At 41.9% G+C, this 26,765-nt stretch overlaps 1 protein-coding gene across 8 annotated transcripts in view; it reads right to left on the bottom strand.

Moving 5' to 3' along the window:
- Positions 1 to 1,976: 1,976 nt before the first annotated feature.
- The window catches only part of TRIM9 (tripartite motif containing 9), a 120,151-nt gene continuing 95,362 nt past the window's right edge, over positions 1,977 to 26,765 (bottom strand). The window contains exons 7-13 of one of the 8 annotated variants that reach the window (XM_033188059.1): positions 25,369 to 25,507; positions 12,989 to 13,177; positions 10,104 to 10,145; positions 9,661 to 9,684; positions 8,520 to 8,823; positions 6,116 to 6,278; positions 1,977 to 4,063 (exon numbers count right to left, since the gene is read on the bottom strand). In XM_033188059.1, coding sequence (XP_033043950.1) covers positions 4,001 to 4,063; positions 6,116 to 6,278; positions 8,520 to 8,823; positions 9,661 to 9,684; positions 10,104 to 10,145; positions 12,989 to 13,177; positions 25,369 to 25,507 — 924 coding nt within the window. In that variant the 3' untranslated portion in view covers positions 1,977 to 4,000. Of the gene's footprint in view, positions 6,279 to 8,519; positions 9,220 to 9,660; positions 10,146 to 12,988; positions 13,178 to 25,368; positions 25,508 to 26,765 lie in introns of all 8 variants that reach the window. The other 7 variants (XM_033188062.1, XM_033188058.1, XM_033188060.1 and 4 more) reach the window with 7 other exon arrangements.

Below are 26,765 nucleotides of genomic sequence, written 5' to 3'. Positions count from 1 at the left end.
TGAGGTGGAGCTGAAGACAGCTCAGTGCAGGCTTGCAGGCAACCCTCAGCACGAACTTCCTGGGTACTGTGGAAGGCATGTTGATGGCGGCAGGAGACAGTCATGCTCCTGGACAGAAAAGGGCAGGTCCCCAGTGAAACTGCTACCTTTAAGCAAGGGATGGCCTCAAGCCTAGGGGCCAGGCTGCCAGTTCTGGGGCAAGTCCGTGGCCCAGAGTAAGAACTGATGATGCTTTTTCCAGGCCCATCCATTGCTGCCTATGGATCAATCAGTACACACTTCCTTCCTTCTGAGCCCATAAAAACTCTGGGCTCAGCCAGACGTTGACACTACCAGCAGAAAGGAGTTACCCACTCTGGGTCTCCTCTCTGCTGGGATCTGCACAAACATCAAGGTCACCTGTCTGTGGAGGGAGCTACCCACTTCAGGTCTCCTGAGAGCTGTTCTGTCACTCAGTGAAGCTCCTCTCTGCCTTGCTCACCTCCAGTTGTCCATGTACCTCATTCTTCCTGGATACAGGACAAGAACTTGGGACCTGCTGAATGGTGACACTGAAAGAGCTGTAACACAAACAGGGCTGAAACCCTCAGCCACCACCCTCAGCTTGCCATGTTGCAGGTGATGAGAAGGAGCGAAGAGGTGTGGCTCTTCTGGGAGCCCATACTTAGGGGCTCCTGGAGCCAGGGCTGTGACACCCTCTTTGGGGCTCTGTGGTTCCTGGTGTCTCCAAGCTTCTGGATGCCACCACATACCCTTCAGCCAGATGCGTGTTCCTGCAGTGGAAGTTGTGTGCAGTACATCTGGTCCAGCCATAGCCTCTTACAGAGCCAACACCTGTGCCAGAGCTTGGAGCTGCCTGCTCTCCCGCAGCAATCAGCATGCCTGGCTGTGCGTAGTGGCCAGACCCAAAGTTCACTTGCCCACACATCCCTTGCCATTCTGTGGCTGACTCACCCTTGGCAGGTGTGGGATCCAGGCCGGTAGTGTGAGCCGAGTGCAACCTGCCAGGTTGAGTGGGCAGAACGAGCCCAGCAGGTGCAGGCAGTACTCAGACAGAAGGCGCTGCCAGCCACAGAGGTTTTTGGCTGGTGAAGTGACACCCCAAGGATTCCATGACAGAAAGAGGAATGTGCAGAAACTGGAATGAACAGAGAGCAGTAGCAGCTACCAACTGTGTACTATTCTACTCTGTGAGGTTATAACTCAGACCATATATTTGTAGGTAATGTTTTACCTTTAATCAAGAAACAAAGCGTTCTTTTTAGTGGCTATCAATGTTAGGTAGATGAATAATGTTGTAATTATTTAAAAACAATGGTATTGTTTCACCATTCAAAGAAATGTTAAAGGAGCTAGGTTTGAAAGTTAGTGAAACTCTGTTTTGCAGTGCTATAAAACTGCAAGCCAAATTTGTGGCTTTTTAAAAATAAAGTAAGCCAGGCACGTTGGCTCACACCTGTAATCCCAGCACTTTGGGAGGCTGAGACGGGCAGATCACAAGGTCAAGAGATCAAGACCATCCTGGCCGACATGGTGAAACCCTATCTCTACTAAAAATACAGAAAAATTAGCTCGGCGTGGTGGCGTGTGCCTGTAGTCCCAGCTACTTGGGAGGCTGAGGCAGGAGAATTGCTTGAACCTGGGAGGGGAGATTGCAGTGAGCCAAGATTGTGCCACTGCACTCCAGCCTGGTGACAGAGCGAGATTCCATCTAAAAAAAAAAAAAAAAAAAAGAAGTAAATCCCCAATGTTTGGAGGCAGACCCCAAACATCTCCACTGGACATTTCACATGAGGTTAAATTTCAGATGAGTAAAACCAAAAAGCAGTGCCACATGCCCAAGGAAACAGGAGAAAGAACACAAGCCCCCCAGAGCTCTGGGGGCCTTTTCAATGAGACTGTGCTGAAGAAACATCGCTCTGACAAAGGTGAACTGTCATCCCCAGTAGAAAAAAAACTAAGACATTCTAGAGACATTTTGTTCTCTCATAAAAATCATTTATTGGCACACCAGAAATGACAATTTTTTCTAGTATAGTAGTTGTATGCATCTGTAATTGCAATTCAGTGTAAACTACATGTTACAAGTCACTAGAAATCTAATTAGCAGGATGAATTTAATAAAGAACAAGAGGAACTATGAGTCTACCACGGCCCAGCCATCGAGTCTCATTGGAGAGTAAATCAAATATCAAACTAGTGTTGTCCTGCAACAGTTTTTCTGTAGCCACAAGAAAAACCAAGACGCACATAAACAGGATAGCACCCATTCCATAAATTAGGTACACTTAACTAGAAAAAGATTGTAAGTGATAGAAATAATCTAAATAAAGTAAGCACAAAAGTAAATAATTAGCTATTTACATATATTCCTTTTTGCCAAAATTTTGTTAGCTTTCCCATCCTATCTCTTCCCTTCTATTTGTTATTCTTGTTTTTTCATGGTGAATTTCTTGGCTCACTGAAAAATATTTAGACAACTAATTAGAACTTCTTTCTGGGTCCTACCTTTCCTAAAACTTCATGTCAAACTAACGAATTTCAAGGGTAACCTATGTAAGTCTATCTCTATATAGAAGTAAGATGCATTATTATTCTGCTATCAGTCATAGTAATGACATACAATCCCACGTTTTTCCAAACATTATTTGGACTACTCCAGAAAATCAGGCTGTGAATGGCAGCAGAGTGGATGGATTTTTCATTCATAACAGGCACAGGTAGTCTAATGGAGACAAGCATGTTTATCCTGAGAATGTGAATGCTGTGGACTGCAACTCAAGATCCCCCATTACTGAGAATGGGTCCTTTGCCCTCTGGTCACTATTTTTTTCAACTATCAATTTTTAAGGCGTGGTATCATAGCAGCATCAGCAAATAAGAATGCTGACATCATTTCTACCAAGAAGGGCTCTGTGATGAGTGGCAGCAGGTACCATAATTAAATAGCGCAGCTGAAAAGGCATTGAGTTGGTACATTTCTGGTGCTATGCCCAGAATGTGTGGATTTTTAGCATCATTCTAGGAAGCCTGAAAGTTCTTGCCCATGAGCCTCTTTGACCCTTGCCCATTTCCCTTCTAGTACATATGACAATTTGTAATTATTTTATTTTTGCTTTCTCTCCTACTGGAATATAAGCTCTGAAGGGCAGAGACTATGCCTGTCTGTTCACCACTGTGTCCCCACAGTGTCTAGAACATAATGTTCTAGTGTCTTGAACAGTGCCTGGTCAATAGTAGGTTCTCAATTAAAAGCTTGTATTAAATAAACGAACCAAATCATTGAGTCCCCTGGTTTGCCTGTGTCTTAGAGACTTTCCAATTTTATACAATGGCCAGGGTTTCTGGCCTATCCTAATTACAGGGCCATCCTAATGATCCCACCCTGATGTGAACCTGTGTAGCAGATATTTTTGTGCTTCAATGAGTAGTAAAACTTCTCGGTGATAGATTCACTCTCCCAAAGCTGAGTTCTGCAGATCTAATGCTACAGGAGAGGTAACAGGGCAAGAACATTTTAGGAGGTAAGCTGTATGCTACAAATTCAGCTCATTCTTTTCTACCTCCCCCTATAACCTCATTGTTTGATAGAAAGCTTAAGAAAAAAAGTTAGCAGGAGAATTTTCTCCTGGCAGTGCATGTCCAGTAAGTCACCAAAAACCTGATCAGAAAAGAAAGAAAATATAACTCACCTACATAAAAAATTAAGTTAAATAAAAGCAAAATCTGGGAGTGGGAACCAAGTGACGTGGTGGACTGTCTAGGTCTTTTGTTGGTTAGAATTGTTGGACATGGAAGCGGAAGCAGGCATGACAGCAGAGGAGAGGTTGAAAGGGAAAAAGGCAGAGCTGTGGGTGTGAAGACTGCAGAGGACCAGCTTTTCTCTCCTCCTTCTCCCGCTCCTGCCAACTCTGCACCCCACCACGACTGGCTGAGCTCCTTGCTGTGGCTCTCGCAGGCGGAGGTAAGAACAGGCAGCTGGCGCCTCCACGGCACATCCTTAGGCTATTGATGCTCTGCTGGAGTAGAAGTCGGGGACTGGGAGCCCGGTGTGCAGCGTGACCTGGGGAATGAGACTGTGAGTCCTGAGATGCATCATGCATCCCCCTGTCCTTTTACACAGTGCACCGTGGGTGTGTCCCTAACTCAAAAAGTGTTCTGTTTGCTTCTCTTTAAACATCTAGGCTAGTAGGCATTAAAGGGAATTCAAGAAGAATCCTGCCTATGGTAACAGGCTGCTCACCATGGCGGGCTCTCAAATCCTGATGACATTTGATTATATGGTTCTCAGTCACCTGCCTCTTTTAAAGGATGCTGGGGAGATTGTGTTCCTTACAACTGAAGACATAAGCTGGGTTTTCAGGTAGCAGAGCCTGCTGGCCACACAACAGTGACCACTGCCAAATCCATGGATAGAGGACAGATTTGCGGAGACAGCCTTCCCTTCTTACTTGTCCACTAGTTATTCCAATTAGGGCAAACATTTCTTTCTGGGGTTGCACCGATGATTGCCAGTTGTGAAAAAACATGACATTATACTATTTCACCAATTTCTGTATATCCTCAAACCTCAGTGGATAGCTATGGATAAAACCAGAACCATTTCATGCAGTTCTTGTCCCTGTCTTCTCCAGCCCAAGAGTCTTTATCAATAGATAATCAAAAGGTCCTGAAAACCCCTGAAGAGCATCTAGTATAAAATTCTTTGAAAGGGAAATGGCTAATGTAAAAATCCCTGAATGAGGTTTTTCTGAGACTCGCTTCTAGGGTAATTTATGGTTTTTCTTAAAGTGTAGAGTCTGAACTCTGAAAGATTAGATTCCAGCCTTCCAGAAAACCCCATCTCCTTGCAGGAAGAGAGAAGGGCAGGGGCGCTAGTTTGCCATCAGTGTTACTGCACATACTGAAACACAACAACGAATTTTTATAAATAGTTTCCAAGGCTGGTTCTGGGTAGGGCAAAAGTCATCTGTAGTGTTGTAATTCTCAAGCCCTATCTTAAGACAACCATTTGTGGAATGAGGCTCATAGTTGCTAATTAGAGGCCCAGCTCAGGAGGGAAGTGAAACCCTAAGTTCTGACAGCGGCTGGCAGGGCACAGCTCTTCCTCCATGCATGGCTCCGGTCCCCCTCTGGCCCCAGGTCAAGAGTCTCTCCACCATTCCTTGCCCAGGCAAGGACCCTCATGCCTTAGAAACTGTGCACAGGCTGTTCCCTCTGTCTGGAAGGCTCTACGCAACTCACTCCCTCACTCCTTTAAGGCTCAGCTCACGGGTAATTGCAATAAGCCCCACCTACACTGACCATCCTATTTAAGACTGCGGCTGCCCTCCCCAACCCCAGCTCTCATGAACCTTTTACCCTACCATTGGTCTTTTCTCCACTGCACTAATCACCTTCCAACACACCATCTGATTAACATTTGTAATTATGCTGACTTTTTATTGTCTATCTCCTATCACTAGGATGTAAGTCTATGAAAGCAAGATTTTTATCTGTTTTTTTTTTTCACTGATGTATCCCAAACACTTATAACTGTGCCTGGCACATTAAAGGCATTCTATAGATATTTCCTGAATGAATGAGAAGCTGTTGTTTTATTCTATAATAAATAACAATTAACTAACTTGTAGGTAGGGACTATGTTTTCTACCCCTTAGGACCTAACAGAGCCAAATAAGAGTGCAGAGAAGATGCTCAGATTTTCAGATAATGATACTAAAGCATCAGTCTTACACCCTCACCTCTTCTCAGGCACTCCTGGAGCTTTGTTAAGTCATTCCATTTGTTTTCATGCCAGTTGGTTAAAGGCTTTCATATCTACTTAGAGGTGGAACTAGAGCTACAGGGATGATCATTAGCCAACCATGAAGAGAACTCCAGTTTCCTACGTGCTATTAACTACTCTGTGTCCAAGTATAAAGAAGATGATTATGCTTGGCGTGGAATAATAGCAGTTGTCAAGGCTGATCCCTTTCTCTCCTCCTCTCCTTCATGTCTTGGTCTGGGCCTTACGCTGTCAGGTTCCCTCTTTCCGGTTGGATTGAACGGCCCTGGGCGTCCTTTGAACCGGCAGCCAGCAACAGCTGTTTAACTTCAGGGGCAGGGTGCTTACCTGCACGTTCCTGTTCAGGCTGACCGCAGGGAAGAACAGGCCCTCCACGTTATCAAATGCTATGGGACCTTGTTGTTCATCGTTGATAAAAAATGTCAAGTTTTTTCTATTTAAGTCGAGGAGGACCCCAATTGTGGCCCCTTTTGTGATCCCTCCCTCAGTTCTGTAGGAAAAGAAAAAAAATTGGGGTTCACTTGCTTGTGGTCACTCTAGAAGCTCCCCGCTTTTGTGTGGTGAAACCAGTGTCTTGCAACCTGTTTATAATCATCACTACCCCAAAACCTTTTCCCTAATCATCCCTCGCACATAAATTTTAATATTGCAGATATACTGTATACCTGTTGGTACTGTGTGTATATCTGTGCTTTATATATAAAAAGAGTATGATTTTTTTGCTCCCTCCCGCCACCATCAATTTTCACTTCCTAGGGAGAGATATCCGCCCTTGTGAGTTGCTCTGCTGTTGCTGAGAGTGAACTCATTCATTAGGGTCTCTACTACTGAGTCACAGCAGTAGAAAACCGAACATTAAAGACCAGGAAAAAGTCGCCTTTGGGCTATCAGAGCTCTGACTCTAGGAAATGTTGCACACTTTGTATAAATGGTGTAAATTAAATATCATTCAGTACAAAGTGACTTAATTTGAAAGTCAAAATAAAGAAGCACTTTGGTTGCACCTAAACCACATGCATGAGAAATTGGATTTGGGGCCTTACGTTATCCATTAAACAGAAAAACTCATTCCAGAAGGATAGTAATTTTTTCGCTTGTTGCATTTGAATTAAGAACTTAGAGGCTGTCTGTGAAATGACAGCGCTGAAGAAGAGGCTTCTTCTCTGTACAGTGAAATAATTATACTCTGAGATGTAGTGATTTTAAGGAACCTGCATACAAATACCATTTTACAAAGAATTGTGTCTTATGCTTCAATTGATGGTTTCACAAAATGCCATTAAACATGGATGATCAGATTTGTCTTTTCTGTTTTTTTGAGATCTAGCTATATTGAACTTCATTCTCATCTCAGCAGAGCACAGGAATTTGTGTCATTCATTTCCTCTTGCATGCAGGATACAGACTGTACATAGTCATTAAAAGACAGGTTACAAATTGCCTCTTGTTAATTCACAGGTTTAACAATGAAAGCACAAGTGACAAGCAGTTTGCATGCAAGCAGATGTGTTTAGCATTAAGAATGTTTTTCTCTGCATAGTTTGATGGTTATGTCATTATTCACTCCTGCACTTCAAAATAAAGATGCTAAAAGGGAAAAAGTAAGTGTGGCATTTGGGTGATAGCACTGGAAATCTATTGACAGAGAGTTCCCCAAAATGCCAATCACTGAAGATAACCACTTATCTACATCCAGTAGGATTTGCTTTCATGGTGAAATGGTGTGTGTGTTCACTTCAAGTGACAGCGAATAATACACATTTGAATGCTATAGAAACTATCCAAGGGAAAAGAGGCTTTAGGAGTCTACAGGCTGGAGAAGGGTCAGTGATGAGCATACAGAAAAAGATAAAACAGTGGAGTCCAATTATCCTACCACTGTCTGACTTGCTTTCCCTTTGATCTGGTTGAACACTACTGTTATTATTTTTTTTTTTCAGAGACACTAATGAGAATGTATCTTGGAGCATAAGGTGGACCAGGGTCCACAGTAGAAATTTCTCTGCCTAGGAAATTTGTGAAAAATACATTTGAAGAACACAATCAAATGAGAAAGGAAATCCATTATAGTATGTGTTCAATTATAATGATCTATATTTTGGTGGTAGAAGAAAACCTCAAGGAGATTACTATCTTTCCTTTCCTTAGCAAACTGGGTGCTCTGAATTAACACAGTAATGAGAGTTCTCTTTAAAGTAAAAAGTCATTCAAATTGGCATCCATAAGCTTTAGTTTAATGAGTCGTAATAAGAACAATGGCTACTATTTTCAGGTGCTTCCAATGTAAGGCATTTTCACATATTTCATTTAGTCTTCAGAAGATTCCCACATGGAAAAATTTTATTATACTAATTTGATGGATTTGGAAACTGAGGTTCAAAAAAACGAAGTAATTTGTCCAAAAGTGCTTTTCTGATAAGTTGTAGGTCTGCCTGTTTCAGCATCCTGTATAGTTTTCTTATAATGAATATCTATTGGGATTCTTAGTTTCCAGCCACGGGTGAAATACAGTAATGAAGGGAGTAGGAAAGTACTCAAGTCTCTATCATTATACAAAAAGTAAACCACCAGCATGGACTCAGCTGAGGCTCATAGATTGCCTGTGCTACTTAATGTAGACCACCTGCTTGATTTCCTTAATATGGTCTATGTAATAGGTTTTTGAACTGGGGCTCTCACTCCTGATCAGAAGCCAACGTGAAGAAGGCTTGGTTTGGGGGCTGCAGGGTACCTGTTGGTGTGCGAGTTGTTGTGCATGAACCAGCTCCGGTTATTGTCCACATACATTGCCCAAGCTTTGTCGTCCTTTCCTAACATCACATCCTTCATCACGTCCATGCGAGCCACGCCAAAGGCAGGATCAGGGTGGTTGTCATAGCGATCCACCGTGAGCTCCCAGTAGTGGACGCCCTTGGAGAAGCCAGTCTTCCCTAGCACCACCCGGTCATCATAGCTACTGCAGGTCACCGTCAGGTTGTCATTGGAGAGGATGATGTCCGAGTGCGCCGAGCCAGGGTCGAAAGCAAACCAGGCCACTGGGAACAACAGAAGGGAATCAGGTTATTAAGACAGACCCAACAAGCTTAGCACCATAACATACTCCTGGGCGGGTGAGGAGCGTTGTGTAGCGTTTTCATGCTGCCATGCAGGAAGGAGGCGTCCAGGGCCAGGGCAGACAGGGGCACGTCCTGGGAGTTGGTACTCTCTGCACCAGAAGCAGACGGAGGACACACGACCGATTCAGCAGGGGTTACCTGGCTCAGACTGCACTCCCAACCAGGTGATCCGGGAGTGAAGTGGCATCGATTTTGGAAGGTGCAAGTCCCTTCACCTGGTGACTGGCAGAACAGTGCACCAGAGACATAAAGGGAGAGGGGATGCGCTAAGATGCCTGTGTAACCCCTGAGGCGGGGAGGCTAGGAGCTAGAGTCCTAGATGGAGGAGGGATAAAACACATGGAGTGAAATCAGGAAATATCCCTTCGGCAGAAGTGCTAACATCTAGTTGCTTTGAAGTTTTCCTTGGCTCTAGTGAAAGCTCACAAGCTGCGAAGCTATAAGCAACATAAACTAATTTTCGTAAGTGATTGTGACTCTATGTAGGACAGGTTGCTGTCTGCATAACTTAAAAAACACAGTTTGCGTGCTACTCCTGAAACTAACACGTCAGAAATTTTGCTGGAGCAGTAGGTATTTCGGACATTAGGTGCAGATAGAATGATGTCTTTGTACACATTGTTATGCCCCAAGTTCTAAATGCCACCTATACATATCACACTCGAGAGATGTCATTGCTGATTTATTGAATCTGTGAGACACCTCACATGCACTTTGATCTTTGCTATTGGGTAACAGAATAAGGTTATTCCATACCTGCCAACAGCTTTTTAATGTCAACTGTTGTCATTCCAAGTGAAAGGCATGGGGGAGAGAGATAGGAAGTAAAATTGACATGGATAAGAAAACGTGTCTCTCCTGAAAGACTAGTACCCCAGAAGGACTCAATTTAAAACGTCACATATACTAAACAGGTGCTCTCTGACTTGTACCTTTACCCACATTTAGTGCTCATAAAGAGTGCTTTGCATTGATGTATGAGAAAACCGGGGGAAAAGTAAGCTTTGAGGCATCACATTAAAAACTACAGGCATCTTTTCCATTTTTTTAAAGAGTTTGAGAAACTGCTATAATAGGGTTAGAATGACAACTAGACAATTTTATTGATATAAGACAAGCTGCCGCCATTTATTTTGTGAAGGAAATTGAGCACATCAATCACGTAAGTAAAAGATAACAATTACAATAGGTATACTTGCCTAATTGAGAGTAAGGTGCAGATTGTGTCTCAAAATTGCATCCTACAAAGAGATACTACACATCAACGCTATGAAACAACAACCAGGTTGATAAAAATTACTTGTATACACTTAAAAAGCACCAGTTGAATATAGATACCAGAGGCCTGATCCATGAAAAAACAAAGCCCTTTTTATATTACTTTACTTTGTTGGGTAAAAAACTGCCTCTCTGCTCTTCTAAAATGAAAAGCACATCCTTTTACCATTTAATAAATCCTTCTCCAGTTGATCCTGAACTCTGTAGCTGAATTTTTCATCTTTCCAAGTTCAATCTTTTCCTCTAAAGTTTCCACAGTAAGAAGGCTGGCTGTTTTAAAAATGAGGAAAATGTGCTTAATTGAAATGGAGAAATCACTGGATTTTGATAAAACTCTGCTCTCACTATTCTATGCACTTCTGACTCTGGTTATGCCAAAGGTCTTCATTGTGACTTGAGCCCAAATTAAATATAACTAAATGTGTAATGTAATCCATTTGTTAATATATACATTTTATTATTAATACTTATTAATAATGATATGACAAATGTGTTAAAACTGCCTCCTCGGCCTCGTAGAAGAGAGGATCCTTCTCACCTGAGGGAGAGGAGGAGGGCTGGTAGAAGTGGGTGTGGTCTCAGAGATATATTAGAATCCCCTGTGGAACCTTTTCAACCATCTCCCTTCCCTAAGATTTGGATACCTGTACCCCATGAGAAACTGTATTGGGTGGGGGAAGACTGCCTAGTCTTAAAATGTTCAAAGCTGTGTGATCTACAATTTCCAGTGGTGTCGAGGACTGATCTAGAAAACGTGGTTTTGATGAACACTGGGGGATAAAGGAAGGATCATTTATTTTTCTATTTAGTAAGGCTTTTATATGCTAATTCCTAAAACATTTGCAGGATAATGTGCTGACTTAAAAGAATTTTACAAGAATTAAAAAAGCAACTTATATAAAAAAGGACTAATGGTTGAGTTAAAAACAAAATACAAAAATTATGATCTTACTTTCGGTTAGTGTGTTTTTCCTCTGGGATGAATTCACATGGAAGAGAATCATTTCCTCCCATCTCATGGCTGATTTTTATGTTTCGTTTCTATCAATTATCACTTCAATTCCTATTCATGTGTTAAAGCACAGTGAGTATGGAACACCTGGAGTTTTAAAACCGACTCTCATATTCAACGTTGGAAATAAGTTTGTAGAATCTGAATTAGGGCTTTAAAAACTTTTAAATGAATCATGCCTTGTGCAACTCTTTTTTTCAAAACAAATATTCTGAAATCTTTTCACACTATTTTAAATACACTATCATACATTTAAGATTCAACAATACAACCAGAATAATGCTCTTAAATACACCCATCAAATATCCCAAAACTCACATTTCATTTTATTCTTGAGACAATATACATTACAAAGACTGTAACAATATTTCAGTACATTAGACACAAGGGAAAAGAGTTTCATAACAAAGCATGTTGGGAAGCCATAGTGCACAGAAAAACAATAAGAGACATAAAAGCACAAAGAAAAATGTCATTTTAAAGAGAGCTTGAAGTCCCTGCATCCTTTTTGCACTGTCATGCTGTGGCCTTCTTCATTCCAGAATGTGGGATGAGCAAAAAGAATAAAATAAAAAACAAAAGAAACCTTTGGAAATGTGAAATGTGCATCATGTGTATCCATGATTACAATATAGTCCTGAAGAGATCAAATAGGTCTGCATCTTAGATATTTTTTTTTTTTTTTGAGACGGAGTCTCGCTCTATCTCCCGGGCTGGAGTGCAGTGGCCGGATCTCAGCTCACTGCAAGCTCCGCCTCCCGGGTTTACGCCATTCTCCTGCCTCAGCCTCCCGAGTAGCTGGGACTACAGGCGCCCGCCACCTCGCCCGGCTAGTTTTTTGTAGTTTTTAGTAGAGACGGGGTTTCACCGTGTTCGCCAGGATGGTCTCGATCTCCTGACCTCGTGATCCGCCCGTCTCGGCCTCCCAAAGTGCTGGGATTACAGGCTTGAGCCACCGCGCCCGGCCGCATCTTAGATATTTTAAGATTCTACTTGCTAGGCAGTGTTCGCTACAAAGGAACACAAGTCTAGCTTTGCTGAAATCAGCCTTAGGCTCTGTCACAACTGGCTTGGCTGTGGGAAACTTCCAGGAGGCCAGACTTTTTGATTACTCAGATCTTTGGTCATTAGGCATTAGGAGTTAAGGGTTTCTAATTCAGCCAGCAGTGATCCCACCCCGTTGCTAGGAAAACACTCAGCCAGGAGCCCCACTGTCCCAGCAGTGAGCACAGGCTTTTGCAGAAAATGCTTTCACTTTCTGCTCTCTGGATTGCCTGCTTTATAGGATGCTTTCTGCTGTTGGTGTGTTTTTACTTTTATTTTACTTTGTCAATAAAGATCTCTTGAGTCTATGTTTAATCAGACCACTCCAGGCTGGATGCACTGATCCAGTCTCCCAGACACCGCTGGTTTCCTGGATACAGAAGGGCTGCAAACATTACTGCCACGGCCTCCACTCAGCCAGCACCTGTGCCGTGCTATGACACAGCATGTGATGACAGAGCGGGTTATCCATGGTGGTACCAGCTTGTGCAAAAAAGAGTAACTTCACTCATGACTTTCTGATGCCGTTATACATAGACCACAGCTCCATGGTTGCTCCTTGCACCACACAAACAAGAACACCACAAAGCTCCACCATCCCGAAGCTCCTCATACCGGAAGCAGGCCACAGACACAGAGACTAGCTCATCCCCCTCACCACACACATGAATGGCAAGAACAAAACACGCGTTTCAGAGATGCCTTCAAGGCACAGAGATCAAGGGGAAAGGTCTGAGGAGCTCAGCTCACCCGGTGCATTGAGAGACTGTAAAGAGGAATGCAAGCTCAGCTGATGGGGTGAGGATCGGAAATCAAAGTAGGATCTCCCGGGGAAGCTGGGTTGTAGATTAAGGGTGGAGGAGAAAGGACTCATTCTACGGAGCGGCAATCTTTCCGAAGGCACTGGAAAAGGGAGGGTCTGTTCTTCTGAATCTGTGTCTAAATGTAAGATCAATGCAAACTAGAGATCAGAAGTCTGCTATGTCCCCGTGCATGGTTCCCCAAGACCTGCCTTAACAATGCATTCATACAAAGCCTCATCTTTCCCACAGGGTGCCACACTCAGGCATTTACAAAGCCAATGTGCCTGGGGGCAGGGAGGGAAATTTTGGCAGATCAGGACCCAAGACCAGAGGACACCTTCAACATCATAGGCGATTGTTGTCATTTTCTCCCAATTTTTAGTGGTAGAAAATTGGAAGGTTTCCTTTTAATTAAATAAAATATTTTTAGTGAATGTACAAAATGTAAAGGCAAATTTTACCTATTGATGACCAAGAGGATATTATTTTACCTTCAGTTGTCCTGGGAGTTACTACCTATTCAACAATGGCCTCTTAAAAGGTTTCTATTTAAGAGATGGTGATTTTTTACAAACTGTTGCCTGTTCCATATTTTCCCCTTTCTCTCCTAATGTGTATTTTTCTATTAGATGGATGAGCTGCTTTTTCTACACTAGCACACTCCAGACTCTGTCTTCAAATAGGGGAGGAAATGTGGGGTGGTCTAAGAAAGACAGGGCTGAACAAGTAAGCAGGGAAGAAGCCTTACCTTCGTTTCTGAATTATGATCAGACTCTAGGGATGTCACTTGACCATCTTTGTTTCTCTAATGATAAACAGACTGTAGGCAGTGGTGAGGTGCATTGGTGGCAAAATGTCTGTTTCTGTTCAGATGGTCAGGTTTGGCCTGAGGATCATTATTATATCAGACTAAAGACTTAACAATTATTTGATCCGGTTTTAGAAGGGCATGAGTTAGTTTCTCTAAATTATTAAAATTGCTCCTTTCTATTTTGTCAAACAATAGCTGGTTCTATGCATGGTGTGGTCTAGTCAGAGGTGGATCTTTCACCAATTGAAGCCTTCTTAACATTCAGTCTAATAGCAATAATTTAGGAAATACAGATGGTAGGAAGGTAATATTCCATGTCCAAAATCACAAAGGAACTTTCTTCTCATTGAAATAATAATTTCGTTTTTGTGACCAGAGGGTATTTCTGTGAATGTTTTTCTGGTTTGAATCAGTTACCAGCAATTCTTTGCTGGACATACACTTCTATCAAAATGCTACTCTGCATGTTCAAGCAAAAATAACCAGAGTGTGTATGTGTGTAGAACATGATCCTATGTGAAGAACTCAGAACAAGGGCGATGGCAAGTTTTAATTTAATACCTCCAAGAGTCAGCCTCTGCACTCACAACACTAAAGTTAGCTTTTCAGGCTTTAGACTTATCTGTGGGGGGATGACTTTTAAAAAATAAAAGTATAAACCAGATCTCCGAGAAAAGGAATTGCTATTTATGGAGTTAAGACTTTGTGTTTCCACTAAGTATACATTTAAGTTTTCTTCTAACTAAACTTCGTACGGGTTGAATGACTTAATATCATGTATTATCATTTCTTTCTTCAGATATGATAAATCAAAAATTATTTGTTATAATCATCTTAAGGGGAAATTAGCCTTTGAGTGTAATAGAAAAATTCAAAATACAACACCCAAGCGCCACAAACCGGCATGGGCTTCTTTTAAGGAGCTAAGGCATTTACAACCATATTTATGTCAATGCAAGATTTTATCTATCTATTTATTTATTTATTTATTATGCATTATTTATTATTTTTTGAGACAGGGTCTCACTCTGTTGTCCAGGCAGGAATGCAATGCCACGATCTCAGCTCATTGCAACCTCTGCTTCCTGGATCAAGTGATTCTTCAACCTCAGCCTCCAGAGTAGCAGGGACTACAGGCGTGAGCCATCATACTCAGCTAATTTTTCTAGTTTTTGTAGAAATGGGGTTTTACCATGTTGTCCAGGCTGGTCTTGAACTCCTGAGTTCAAAGCGATCTGCTTGCCTCGGCCTCCCAAAGTGCTGAGATTATGGGCGTGAGCTACCACACCCGGCCTAAAAAATTTTTTTATTAACAAGAATTTGCTTGGAAATGTATTTTTCACTAGGTGTGACAGTCAATTCATTATATTGAAAATATTTTTTGCTTCAAAATTAATGGAAAGGACATATAAAATAAGATGAATTTCAGAGTGTACTGAATTCCCAAGCAGTTATCTGAAAACCAGTGAAGAGATGTTTACTGAACGCAGACCTTGGGGAGTGTGTCCAATCCCATCATAAATTGTACTCACCTTTTCTATTCTCAGCACCAAGAAGAACTTAGAGTAGGTGATGGCACCCCTTTGTAGGGTGGGGAGTGAGGGTAGCTATGGTTACTAATCACGGGATTAGTAACTTGACACTAAGATGGTTATGGCTCTTCCTATCCTTCCATTTGGATCCACTGTTTACTGATGACCCAATTTTCCTTGACTCCTCTCACTCTTGAATTATGCCCTCTAATCAGGCAAGTTTATTTAACATCCATATTGTACAACCATTTCATTTTTGTTTTTGAGTTTTTTCCCCATCTATGACCTCCCATTCCCTACCAGCTGGGCTTTTACCGTATTTTCTCTAAGTAGCTCTTAACAGCAACAAAAAATCCTACCTTGCAATGAGAACTTTCCAAATGAATTACAAGAGAGATACACTTTCCAACTGATCCCAGCTTGATTAAACAAGCAATTCTCCCCTCATACCCTTCCCCATGGGCGTGTAGTGCACACGCTGGGTCAGCTGCCTATAAGTCATCTATACCACTTCACATTACCTTAGATTTCAGAGTCTTAGAGAGAAGACACTTAACATCAGAGGAGCTGCCATCAAGCTTTCCCCTGAAGTTCCCTGGGATGAGGAACTCATTGCTTCCAGCCAGCTCCCTCTAGTTGGCAGTTACTGCTTATATTGATCTAGACATACCTCTTTGGGAGCTCCACTCTCCAATTGTAGCGTTACTATCTGGGGCCACATGGAACAGATCACTAGTTCTTCAAGTATTTGAGGCCAGTCACCAATCCTCTTTAAATCTTCCCTTTTCTGGGCTAAATAGAGTCAATGTCCAACCATTTCACTATGTATGGATTCCAAATCCTTTACTCTCCTGGTCATGCCCTCTGGACATGTTCAAAGGCATGAATCAAAGACAATATGACAACATTGAGAAGAGTATTGCCACTCCCTGGTTTAGCCAAATCACACTTAACTCACATTGAATGTGCACACACCTACTTAAGTGTGTATTCTGTGTTATGCCCATGGGATGCAGGAAGAATGCACACACTACTTCCTCACCTCCCCTTCAAAACACAACTATCACAATATGGAGAAGGCTTCTCAGCCATTCATATTCTATTAGTAAAGACAAAGAGGAATGAGGTTGTCATTTTTTTCCACAATACATGATACAAAGCTATGTTTCAGGTCACAGCTAATATGCAGGATAGTAATTATTATTAATTTTTAACTTTATAGTTCACTAGAGAAAAATGAGGAGCTCCTGAAGAGACTGTTAATATCACACCATGTTTCATCACATGCAGGGATCCCGTGTGGTTGCCGAGCTTTGCTGAGTGAAAGCAGTTCAGCAGGAAAGAGCAATAGAAAACAGTATGTCAGTGGCTGAATGTGGTGACTCTAGGCATAACTATAACTCTAGGATGGGACTGTGTTCATAACGAATACGTATCAAGATATGCTTTCCATCAACTCTGTCAATGACCATCGTTTTCCTCTTGCTCTTTCCTGGACTTCTCTCCCTTCCCCGCTAGGACTGGCTGGAGTCTGGAGTTAAGGTCTAGATAAGGGCAGAGACCTCTGCTTAAAAAAAGCAATCAAGAATCAACAAAGCAAAGATTGGCTGGGGCCCACTTGTATTATTGACTGAGAATATCTAGGTGATGTATTCCTGTTTGGCCACCATATATTTCTTTTGTTTCTTTATTTCTTTGTTAGAGACAGGGTCTCATTTGGTCACCCAGGCTAGAATGTAGTGGTGTTGATCATAGCTCACTGCAGCCTTGAACTCCTAGACCCAAGGGATCCTCCTCCCTCAGACTCCTGAGTAGCTGGAACTACAGGTGCATGCCACTGCACCTGGCCAATTTTAAATTTTTGTGTAGAGATGAGGTCTTTTTATGTTTCCCAGGCTGGTCTCAAATGACTGGCCTCAGGCAGTCCTCCCACCTCAGCCTCCCTAAAGTGTTGAGATTACAGGCATGAGCCATGGCACCCAGCCCGTATATTTCTTCTATTTGTTCATTAGCCAATGCTATTGAACACCTATCATGTGCCTGACAGTGTAGCAGAATTGAGCAGTTGGGAAACATAAAGTTGGCAGGAGACTCAACCATAAGAAAAATAATAATTTAGAGAAAATCAGTGTTATATATTATTGATTGCTTTTTACACTTCTGGGGGTGGAATTTCTTGACTGACTCCAAGTACAGAGTACTAAAGATTTTTGCAGATGTTGTAGAAGATTTGAAAAGGCAGTCTTTGGGGTGTTATTTTTGGAATCTAAAGAGGAAAAGCAAATAGATTGTGGTTCCTTATGATAGTGTATACTAATCCAGCATCCTTTGTATCTGGGAGAAGTCTGGGTTGTCCTCCTGTCTGGCAGTGAACAACTTTGTAATTTAAGCAGTCCTTGAGCCCAGGTCCAATAAGATGGTTGTATTTTGGAGCACAGTAAGGCAAGACATGTCACTAAGAATTGTACAGTGTTAAAAGATGAGTTTCAACTCAATTATAAACCAGCTATAAAATAATTTGCTTTTGTTGGGAAGATTTTAAAAGAGACAAAGAAATGAAGAATTAGGCTGTTTTTGTAAAGGGTCTTATAAGCAGCCAAAGTCACAATTATGTCCAACTGGTACATGATTTATAATAAAGGGTGGTATTTTAAGCTTTCTTAAGTGTGGCATTAATTGCAATTGAGAAGTGAGAAACAAATCTGTTTTGAAAACCATCTTTTAGAAGAATGAAACAGCCTTTGCCACCCCAAGGACAGCTGCATACGTCGTCACCAGGTTCTCCATTCCAATTTAGAATACAATGGCATTATTTATAAGGAACTATCATGAGGAGAACTGAAAATTCCTGTATTTCAATGAGATACAGAGGATTCCAAAGGACTAAACTGCTTTCTAGAGTATCAGTTGCAAAGCACACTTCCCAGAATCAAAAACGGGGTTCTGAATCTAATTCAGTCCTATGGAAAAGTGCAAGAAATTCCCTGGGATATCATGCATGTGTCAAAATTTAAAAGAACAAAGTATCTCTCTTTTCTGGGCTCTGAAACCTATCATTATGCCTCTCACCTTGGATTTTGTAAAATTTACCCAAATATGGTCAGGTATGGTTACCTACCTTGAGAACTTTGTCCTGGAAATGCATATTCTTCTAACTATTTTTGGAGAGGCCCAGATGCTCTGGGTCAGGAAAAGCAGAGACAGAAAACCATCTTTCAGTAGACCAGATACATTTCCTTATATGATCCTTTATCAATCATTTTCTATTAGTGTTGAATTTTCAGTATCATAGGCATAACTTTAAGACTCATTATGACCCTTGGAGGAGGCAGGAGGTATCTAATGCTGCTTCATAGCATTTTCTGAAACAACTTTCAACAGTAATTTTAGAGAGAGAAGCCACAGAGGTACTAATTGTAAAGACTCAGAGGTCCTCAGCGGTAAGTCCATGGTTTTAGAGATGACAAAACTGAAGTTCAGAGAGGCTAAGGGACATATCCAAGTTATACCACGGCTGTGGAGGGATACAACAGAGACTCAGGTAGGATCAATTCCTGGCGGATAAAATTTTGGGGTGATAAGACTACTGCTGCTCCTTTGTAACCCAGAAATATACAAAAGGTAAAGTTTATGCCACTGGCCCTAGAGCACATTCCTGTGGTCTCAGTGGGGATCACGGTTTGTGTAGAGGACCTAATAAACCTCAACTGTGTTAAGGATAAATCTTTTCTTCTCTAAACAGAGTGGTTAGTTTATGTAGTGGTTAGGGATTGGAAAGGCACACACATCACTGTCCTCCTTGTAATTTTGGCCAGAGGGATTAGATGGGCTGAGGTGTTGCCTGTTAGTTACTCTTCTGACAGGTTCTTTGTTGCTCACAAGGTCACAGCATTTCTGGAGGTCTCAGCACATCAGGGTGCAGTACTTATGCTGGATCAAAATCACTATTAAATATGGGCAAAGGAGCTGGGCACGGTGGCTCATGCCTGTAATCACAGCACTTTGGGAGGCCAAGGCATGAGGATCGCTTGAGGCCAGGAGTTTGAGACCAGGCTGGGCAACATAGTGAGACCCTGTCTCTATGGAAAAAGAAAAAAAAAAAAGCCAGGTGTGGTGGCGTGCCTATAGAGCCAGTTACTTGGGAGGCTGAGGCAGGAGGATCACTTGAGCCCAGGAGGTCAAGGTTACAGTGAGCTATGATCATGCCACTGCACTTCAGCTGGGTGACAGAGTGAGACTCTGTCTCTGGAAAGATAAATGAATGAATGAATAAATAAATAAATAATTGCAAAAAGAGTCTGGACAGATGCATCTGAGGCCAATTTGCATTCAGACAAATGGAAGCATACATAATTCTTTTTTTTTTTTTTTTTTTGAGATGGAGTCTCGCTCTGTCCCCCTGGCTGGAGTGCAGTGGTGCGATCTCGGCTCACTGCAAGCTCCGCCTCCCGGGATCATGCCATTCTCCTGCCTCAGCCTCCTGAGTAGCTGGGACTACAGGCGCCTGCCACCGCGCCCGGCTAATTTTTTGTATTTTTAGTAGAGACAGGGTTTCACTGTGGTCTCGATCTCCCGACCTTGTGATCTGCCCTCCTCGGCCTCCCAAAGTGCTGGGATTACAGGCTGGAAGCATAATTCTATATTCTGTCTGCACAATTAAATCTTTTCTGGTGCACAGAAGAAGGAGCCACCACACTGAAAGGGGCAGTGTGATGCTGAGAGTCTAATCGGGGAGAAAGACATTTTAATCTTTATGAGTAACATTGTCTAGGCCCACTTTTTAGAAAGCAGTTTTTAAGATGTAGTTTCAAGAATCCCAACCTATTTGTCATTAGATAAAACAATCCTGAAAAATGCTGAGTAGATGGCTTGAGAGCCAGCCTTCTTTTCTCGAATTATTGCTGATTACCTTCTCCCCACTTTCCCTCCCAGTTAGGACAGGCAGGGCTGGAAAGCTTCTGTGAATAAACGGCTCTGTGATGTCAACCCAAGCAGGGCTCTGAGTGCCAGACCTCATTTGGTAGTAACTTTCAAAGGCTTCAGAGATGTAGCTCTGATATTCCTTTTCCTTCCTGGGCAAATCTTGTCACTGCTAGCCAAGAGCATCCACTGGTACCAGTGGGGGAAGGGCCTCTCTAGGTGACCTGCTCACCTGGGATGGGAGGGAGCTGGAGGAAATTTCTGCAAAGACATGAAAATGGGCACAGGACCTGATAAAGAGCTTGGATATGATGCTAGAAATAAAGGCCACTCCCACATCTTCTTAAAGCTGGAATGCTACTCTTTTCAACAAAACTTTTTTTATTTTTTTGAGATGGAGTTTCACTTTTGTTGCCCAGGCTGGAGTGGAATGGTGTGATCTTGGCTCACCACAACCTTTGCCTCCCAGGTTCAAGCGATTCTCCTGCCTCAGCCTCCCAAGTAGCTGGGATTATAGGTGCCCACCACCACACCCAGCTAATTTTGTATTTTTAGTAGAGATGGGGTTTCTCCATGTTGGTTAGGCTGGTCTCGAACTCACCTCAGGAGATCCGCCCAACATGACTGCAAGTAGTAAAGTCCTGCTTCTAGCTGGGATTTCTGGATGAGCACTTGAGGCAGCTACACAGTGCTGCTTCATTTTGACAAGGTGTTTTCAGTCACCTTGCAGACAGACTTTGGATAGTTTTCCCTCTCTTTCTTTCCATTTGGATGAGTGCAAATAGCACTTTTCTAATGTTAGCATCACAGCGGACTGTGCTGAGCACTGGGGGCTTAAAGTCCTGGATCTAACATATTATTATATTTAATCTCTCAGCAGCTCAGTTTCCCATAAGTAGAGAAAGATGACAATAATAATACCTTCCTCATAAAGAAAGTACTAAGAATAATGGGCCATCTAAAAATGTTCACATCCGAATCCCCAGAACCTGTGAATATGTTATTATCCATGGCAAAGGGGACATTGCAGAGGTGATTACACTAAGGATCTTGAGATGGAGGGATTATACTGGATTATCCAGGTGGGCCCAAGGTAATCACAAGGGTCCTTATCAAAGGCAGGTAGGGGCTACATGGTGGCTCATGCCTGTTATCCCAGTACTTCGGGAGGCCAAGTGAGGAGGATCACTTGAGGCCAGGAGTTTGAGACCAACCCGGGCAACACAGCAAGACCCCACATCTACAGAAAATTTTAAAAATTAGCCAGACTTGGTGGCACATGCCTGTAGTCCTAACTACTCAGGAGGCTGAGATGGGAAGATCCCTTGAGCCCAGGTGTAGGAGGCTGTAGTGAGCTATGATTGTGCCACTGCACTGCAGCCTGGGTGACAGAGTGTGAACTTGTCTCAAAAAAGAAGGAAGGTAGAAAGGTAAGAAAGAGATTGGAAGATGCTACATGTCTGGCTTTGTAGCCACAAAGTCTATCTAAATAGACTAAATAGATAGACTTTGTCCTACAAAGTCAGATGTCTAGCCCCTACCTAAATAGACTTTGTAGGCAGAATCTATTTAGATAGGAAGAGGGAAACTAGAGAAAAATAAACAGAAAATGTTCTATCCTGTTCTCAACCCTGTATGATTTTTTAAAACAGGAGTACAGCTTGTCTCACACATAGCATAAACCTCAGAACTCTGTGTATTAAGATGGTCTTGTTGTATAATGTTTTCAACAGATGCTCTTTTGCAGATGGTTTCGAAGACTGTGGCACAGCCATGATGGCTATTAGATGAATTAATTTAAAGATATACATGGCCAAGTTTTGGGGCTTGAGGGCCTTATTTTAAAATTTCATTAAAATTCTTAATTGCTTACAGTTATATTTCATCTTAAGTCAGTGTAATTTGGTTTAGATATGCAACTTGCATTTTTTCCATGGGTGTCTTTGATACATCTCCAGGAACTTTGCTTTCAGAGAACTAACCACAGTTGAACTCATATAATAATACATTCTCCTTTCCTTTTCTCTCTCTCTCTCTCTCTTTTTTTTAAGATGGGGGTCTCACTATGTTGCCCAGGCTAGATTCAAACTCCTGGGCTCACAGGTTTCTCCCGTCTCAACCTCCCAAGTATCTGGGATTACAGGCATGAGCTATGGCACCTGACTCCTTTGCTTTTCTCTTAATAGTACGTTCTTTATAATTTCCATGGAATTTAATTTTTATTGTTTTCCTAATTCTCCTATAAAAGTTTTATCTTCCTGCTAATCCTTTTTCCCTTTTTTTTTTTTGGTGTTTATCACAATGTGTAAGAATGGAACTATTTATACATTTATTTCTCTAAGGCTTGTCTCTTTTTCTAGCTTGTAAACTCTGGGACAGCAGGGATAACATCTGTTCAACACTCTATACCCACAGCCTAGTGCACAGTGGTCACTTATCAAGCACTGCCCAATAAATAGACAGATAAATTTGCTTTTGAAGAAAAAAACCAATCAGAATTTATAGTAATGTAGACATTTGACCTCCCCTGCATAATGTTGCCTTTAGATCCATAGATTTTGTGAAAGCTCACAGAGTACAGAGTATAAATGATGAGCAATTTAAACCTCAGACTAAATGCATGTGATTACAAGTCAGACTTGTTACTGCATATGAGATTTTACCCTTCTGTGATACAGAATTTTTGTTTTGAAGTTTGAAAAGGGATTAACTCTTGCTAAGAAGAAGGTGACAGATTTTGTTACACTAGAAAGCCAGAATGCACCACCCCACCACCCCCAATACCAGCAAAGAAAAAAACAATCTCTAAAGCAAACCTTTCTGGAAACTGTAGGAAATAAGATTAATAAAGTGCAGTGAATGTACCAAAACTCTGTTAATAGCATTTTTCTCACTGATTTCTAAAAAGCAAACGAAAAAGAGATAATTATTTAATCCTATAGGCTTTCTCTATTGTTACAGATCGATCAAATCTTTTCTTTTTTTTAAAAAAATAAGCTATTCACTATGTTTTTTCTTGCTTTCTAAATCTTGTCTCACTGGATGTATTAGAATGAGGGAGAAACAAATAGAACAAACCAAAGTTATGGAGAAAGTATGTGTGTGAACTTTATTTCATTATGAGAAAATTACTTCTGTGCAGTAACAGAGAATACTGATATCTATATGATGATAGGCTTTTCTTTGTATTCAGATACATACCTTATATTTGTACACAATATATAAAATTCATGGAGGAAATTAATTTCTACAGTACAGTTTCTTTGTTGGAAGAGAACTTGTTCCGTTTGTTTCATCTAGAAAATGACCCCCAGTTCTGTGACTGTGGTACCAAGGATCGCAGTTCCAATCCTGTAATTTATTAAATTAGACACCATAATCTTATGAACATTAAGATAAACTGAGGCGCTACATCCTCCTGCAGGATGAAACGAGAGACATAAGTGCTCAGGCTGTTATGCTAATAACTGATTTTTAGCAGAATAGTATGATTCCCATGATGTATTATGAATAGAAATAGTTTTCCCGTAGATCTGATAACACATATTAGCAACATTGCTACAAATTTCTCTCTGCTCTGCAGGCATGCACTTCACTCTTCAATCAAACCACCTTGTACACACATGGGAAATGAGGCCATCACCAGCAAGGGCCTTCTGCATTGCATCTAGGAAAGACTCTTGGAGGGCTTTAGCAGTTAGCATGGTATTTTGAGAAAAGAGGCAACTGCTCTCAAACTGATAGGTCTTCCCTGAGAGAAGTTGCTAAAATGATAATTCTAAGGGAAGCTGTAGCTGCCACATCACTGTACTCCAAACAGGAACAGGTCATGTGGGCATTTTCCCTCAGCATATCCTTCTCTTGGAATAGCATCATTCAGACTGACAACTGCTCCCCAAAGCACTGTTTTCATGGCTAGGGGCCTTTCATCCTTGCTGTGGGATTTGAAATTGTGCTTGTTTTTAACCATGTGAAGCATTTTAGGGTGACTGGCACATGTTGAGGTTTGTAGGAAGTGGGAAAAAACACCACCATAGTTCTTTTAGCTAACATCTTGAACTTGAACAAAATCAACTTAATTAGTTCTGCGGAGGGAAGTTATGGAGAATCCTGGTGAGGTGGGGGGTGACTTCTTTGATTAAAATGACACCCCAAAGTGCCAGAATGCTTTGGCACCAGCCACAAATACCTCTTTGTAGGTTTAATTTCATGTGTCTTGCTTACTCTTAACATGAAAATGTTAAAAGCCTCAGAGGTTGTATCTGGTCATCAAATTCAAGCCTCTCATCTGAGACACATTACATGTCTCTGATGACCAAAATATTTAAAGTATAGCTAAGAAGCAAAAGTTCTCTAGAGATGAACTTTGTGCGGTGGCTCTAGGCAGCCTAGCCAAGACTGGAGGGGCTGGCAAAGATGAAAATGGCGGGTAATGCAAAGTCGTTGGTCTCTTCCTGTTTGGTGCCACAGGAAGTCTCAATCCTAGTGCTGACGGCCTCAGTTTTGGGTATGAAACGGAGGCGGTCTAATTGGGTAAGCCAGGAGCGGCCAACAGACTCTCTCTGAACAGCTCTAGCACCCCACACCCATTTGAAACACATTCAGTCATACAAATCCACAGCTGGAAAGAACCTAGGTCCCACCCTCAGAACAAGCAAGTACTACAGAGTAATCTAGAATAATCTGGGCAAAACTGGCACATGATGTGTATCGGTGGAGAATGGGAGCCTGCTCTAGAGCCTAGATACATTCGTCTTACACACGGGGGGCACATTCAGGCCTTCATTTTTCAGCTTCTTCAACTGCAGCTTAGTTAGAGTGTTATCAAAGGAAGCCGCCGGCCCAAGCCATTTGAACTGCCGATGTGGAATCTTTGGTTTGATCACATCCACATACCATAGGCTCTCTAAAGGCAGGAGAGGAACAGCGGCTCTGTGCAGAATGCAGAGCAAGTCATGGAAACACTGCAGGAATGTGGGCAGTGGTGGGGTTACCTCCGGGCTTGCCAGCCACTTTAGATGCCACGCAGTTCTCGCTCTGAGGGATACTGCTGAAGGGCCTTACCCTCAGACGTTTGGAGGACCAGGGTCTTGCTGTACGGGCTGACTCCTGTTTTGTTGAAGGCCTTGACCCGAGCGTTGTATGTGCTGTTGAAGTGAAGACCATCCACAGTGCACATCGTCTCCTTCCCCACATACACCTCCTGAGAGTCAGCAAAGAACAGGACAGCACTTAGCCTGCACCCTTTGGAGGGGCGAAGGAGGCAGTGTCGCTCAGTGGTTAGGAACAAGAGCTCTGGTGTCATTCTAATCTGGATTTGAATCCTGTGAGATATTGGGCCATTTAATTTATCCTTTTAGCCTCAGTTTCCTAATCTGTAAAATGAGATAATAATATCCACCTTATGAGGTTGGTGTGAGGATTACTTAATGTTGTATATGCAGATTAGCATCATGCCTTCTATTTAGCATGGGCCAGGCAGCTAAAGAATGGTAGTTATTAGCAGCTTGGGCTTAAAAAAAATAAAACTGAGAGTTTATAGTTCAGATTACACTTATTAACTTGGCATTGATACAGTATATGACCCCTACTGAGCTCCTTATCCATCTGTATGGTTTGTAAAAAACATGTTTGAAACCATGAAAACAGGAAGGTGGTCTCTACCCTATGTTTAGAACTCCTCTGATGACTTCAGAACTGTCACAAAGATTACACTCCAAGCCACAGGGGGACAGATTTTCATCACAGTACAGAGGGAAGGGGGAGGAAACAGGGAAAGGAGGAAGAATGACATTTCAAAGGCTTAAAATAAATCCTAGCATAACGTGTCTTTAGCATAGGTTAGGCATTTGCCTCCCTCTTCAGCTGTACACACTGCAAAATTATGCTGATGTAATGAATAAAAATAATTTGCATTCAAAGCACAGCCTTAAAATGGCAACTCTCTGGTAGGATACTAAGAAGACCGGGGTCTTGGATCGCCCATCAATTCATTACTCCTGCTGGAATAACAAAAATCAGAATATTATGCCCTCTCATTCCGTGCATCTCAAACTTTACGTGCATATGAATCACCTGAGGATCTTGTAAAAATGCAGTTGCTGATCCAGTAGGTGTCTGGGATTTTGCATTTTTAACAAGTTCCCAGGTGAAAGCAATGCTGCTGGGGGAGGACCGCACTTTGAGTGAAGAAAAAGTCAAGACAAAATAAGAGAATTAATTTATTTAAAGAATTGGGAAAACCAGGAGAGTTACTTTCCCAGGAGAAAAAAAAAAAAGATAATAAATGGCAAAGAAACGCCCTGAAAATGACACAGGAACTGAAAAGGCAAAGTCAGGAATGAGAAACTGACAAATAGACAGGATTTTACACACATACAACACACACTGCAAAAGACATGAAATGGAACCTGAGGCCCTTATCTTGGAAAGAAAGAAATTAGATTTTATCATGCCAATAA

The sequence above is a fragment of the Trachypithecus francoisi genome, unplaced genomic scaffold, assembly GCF_009764315.1.
Source record: "Trachypithecus francoisi isolate TF-2019V2 unplaced genomic scaffold, Tfra_2.0 Lachesis_group3, whole genome shotgun sequence".
In the NCBI taxonomy this organism is placed as follows: domain Eukaryota; kingdom Metazoa; phylum Chordata; class Mammalia; order Primates; family Cercopithecidae; genus Trachypithecus; species Trachypithecus francoisi.
The sequence above is the reverse complement of the archived record's forward strand: the minus strand, read 5'-3'. Positions and strand labels throughout refer to the sequence as shown.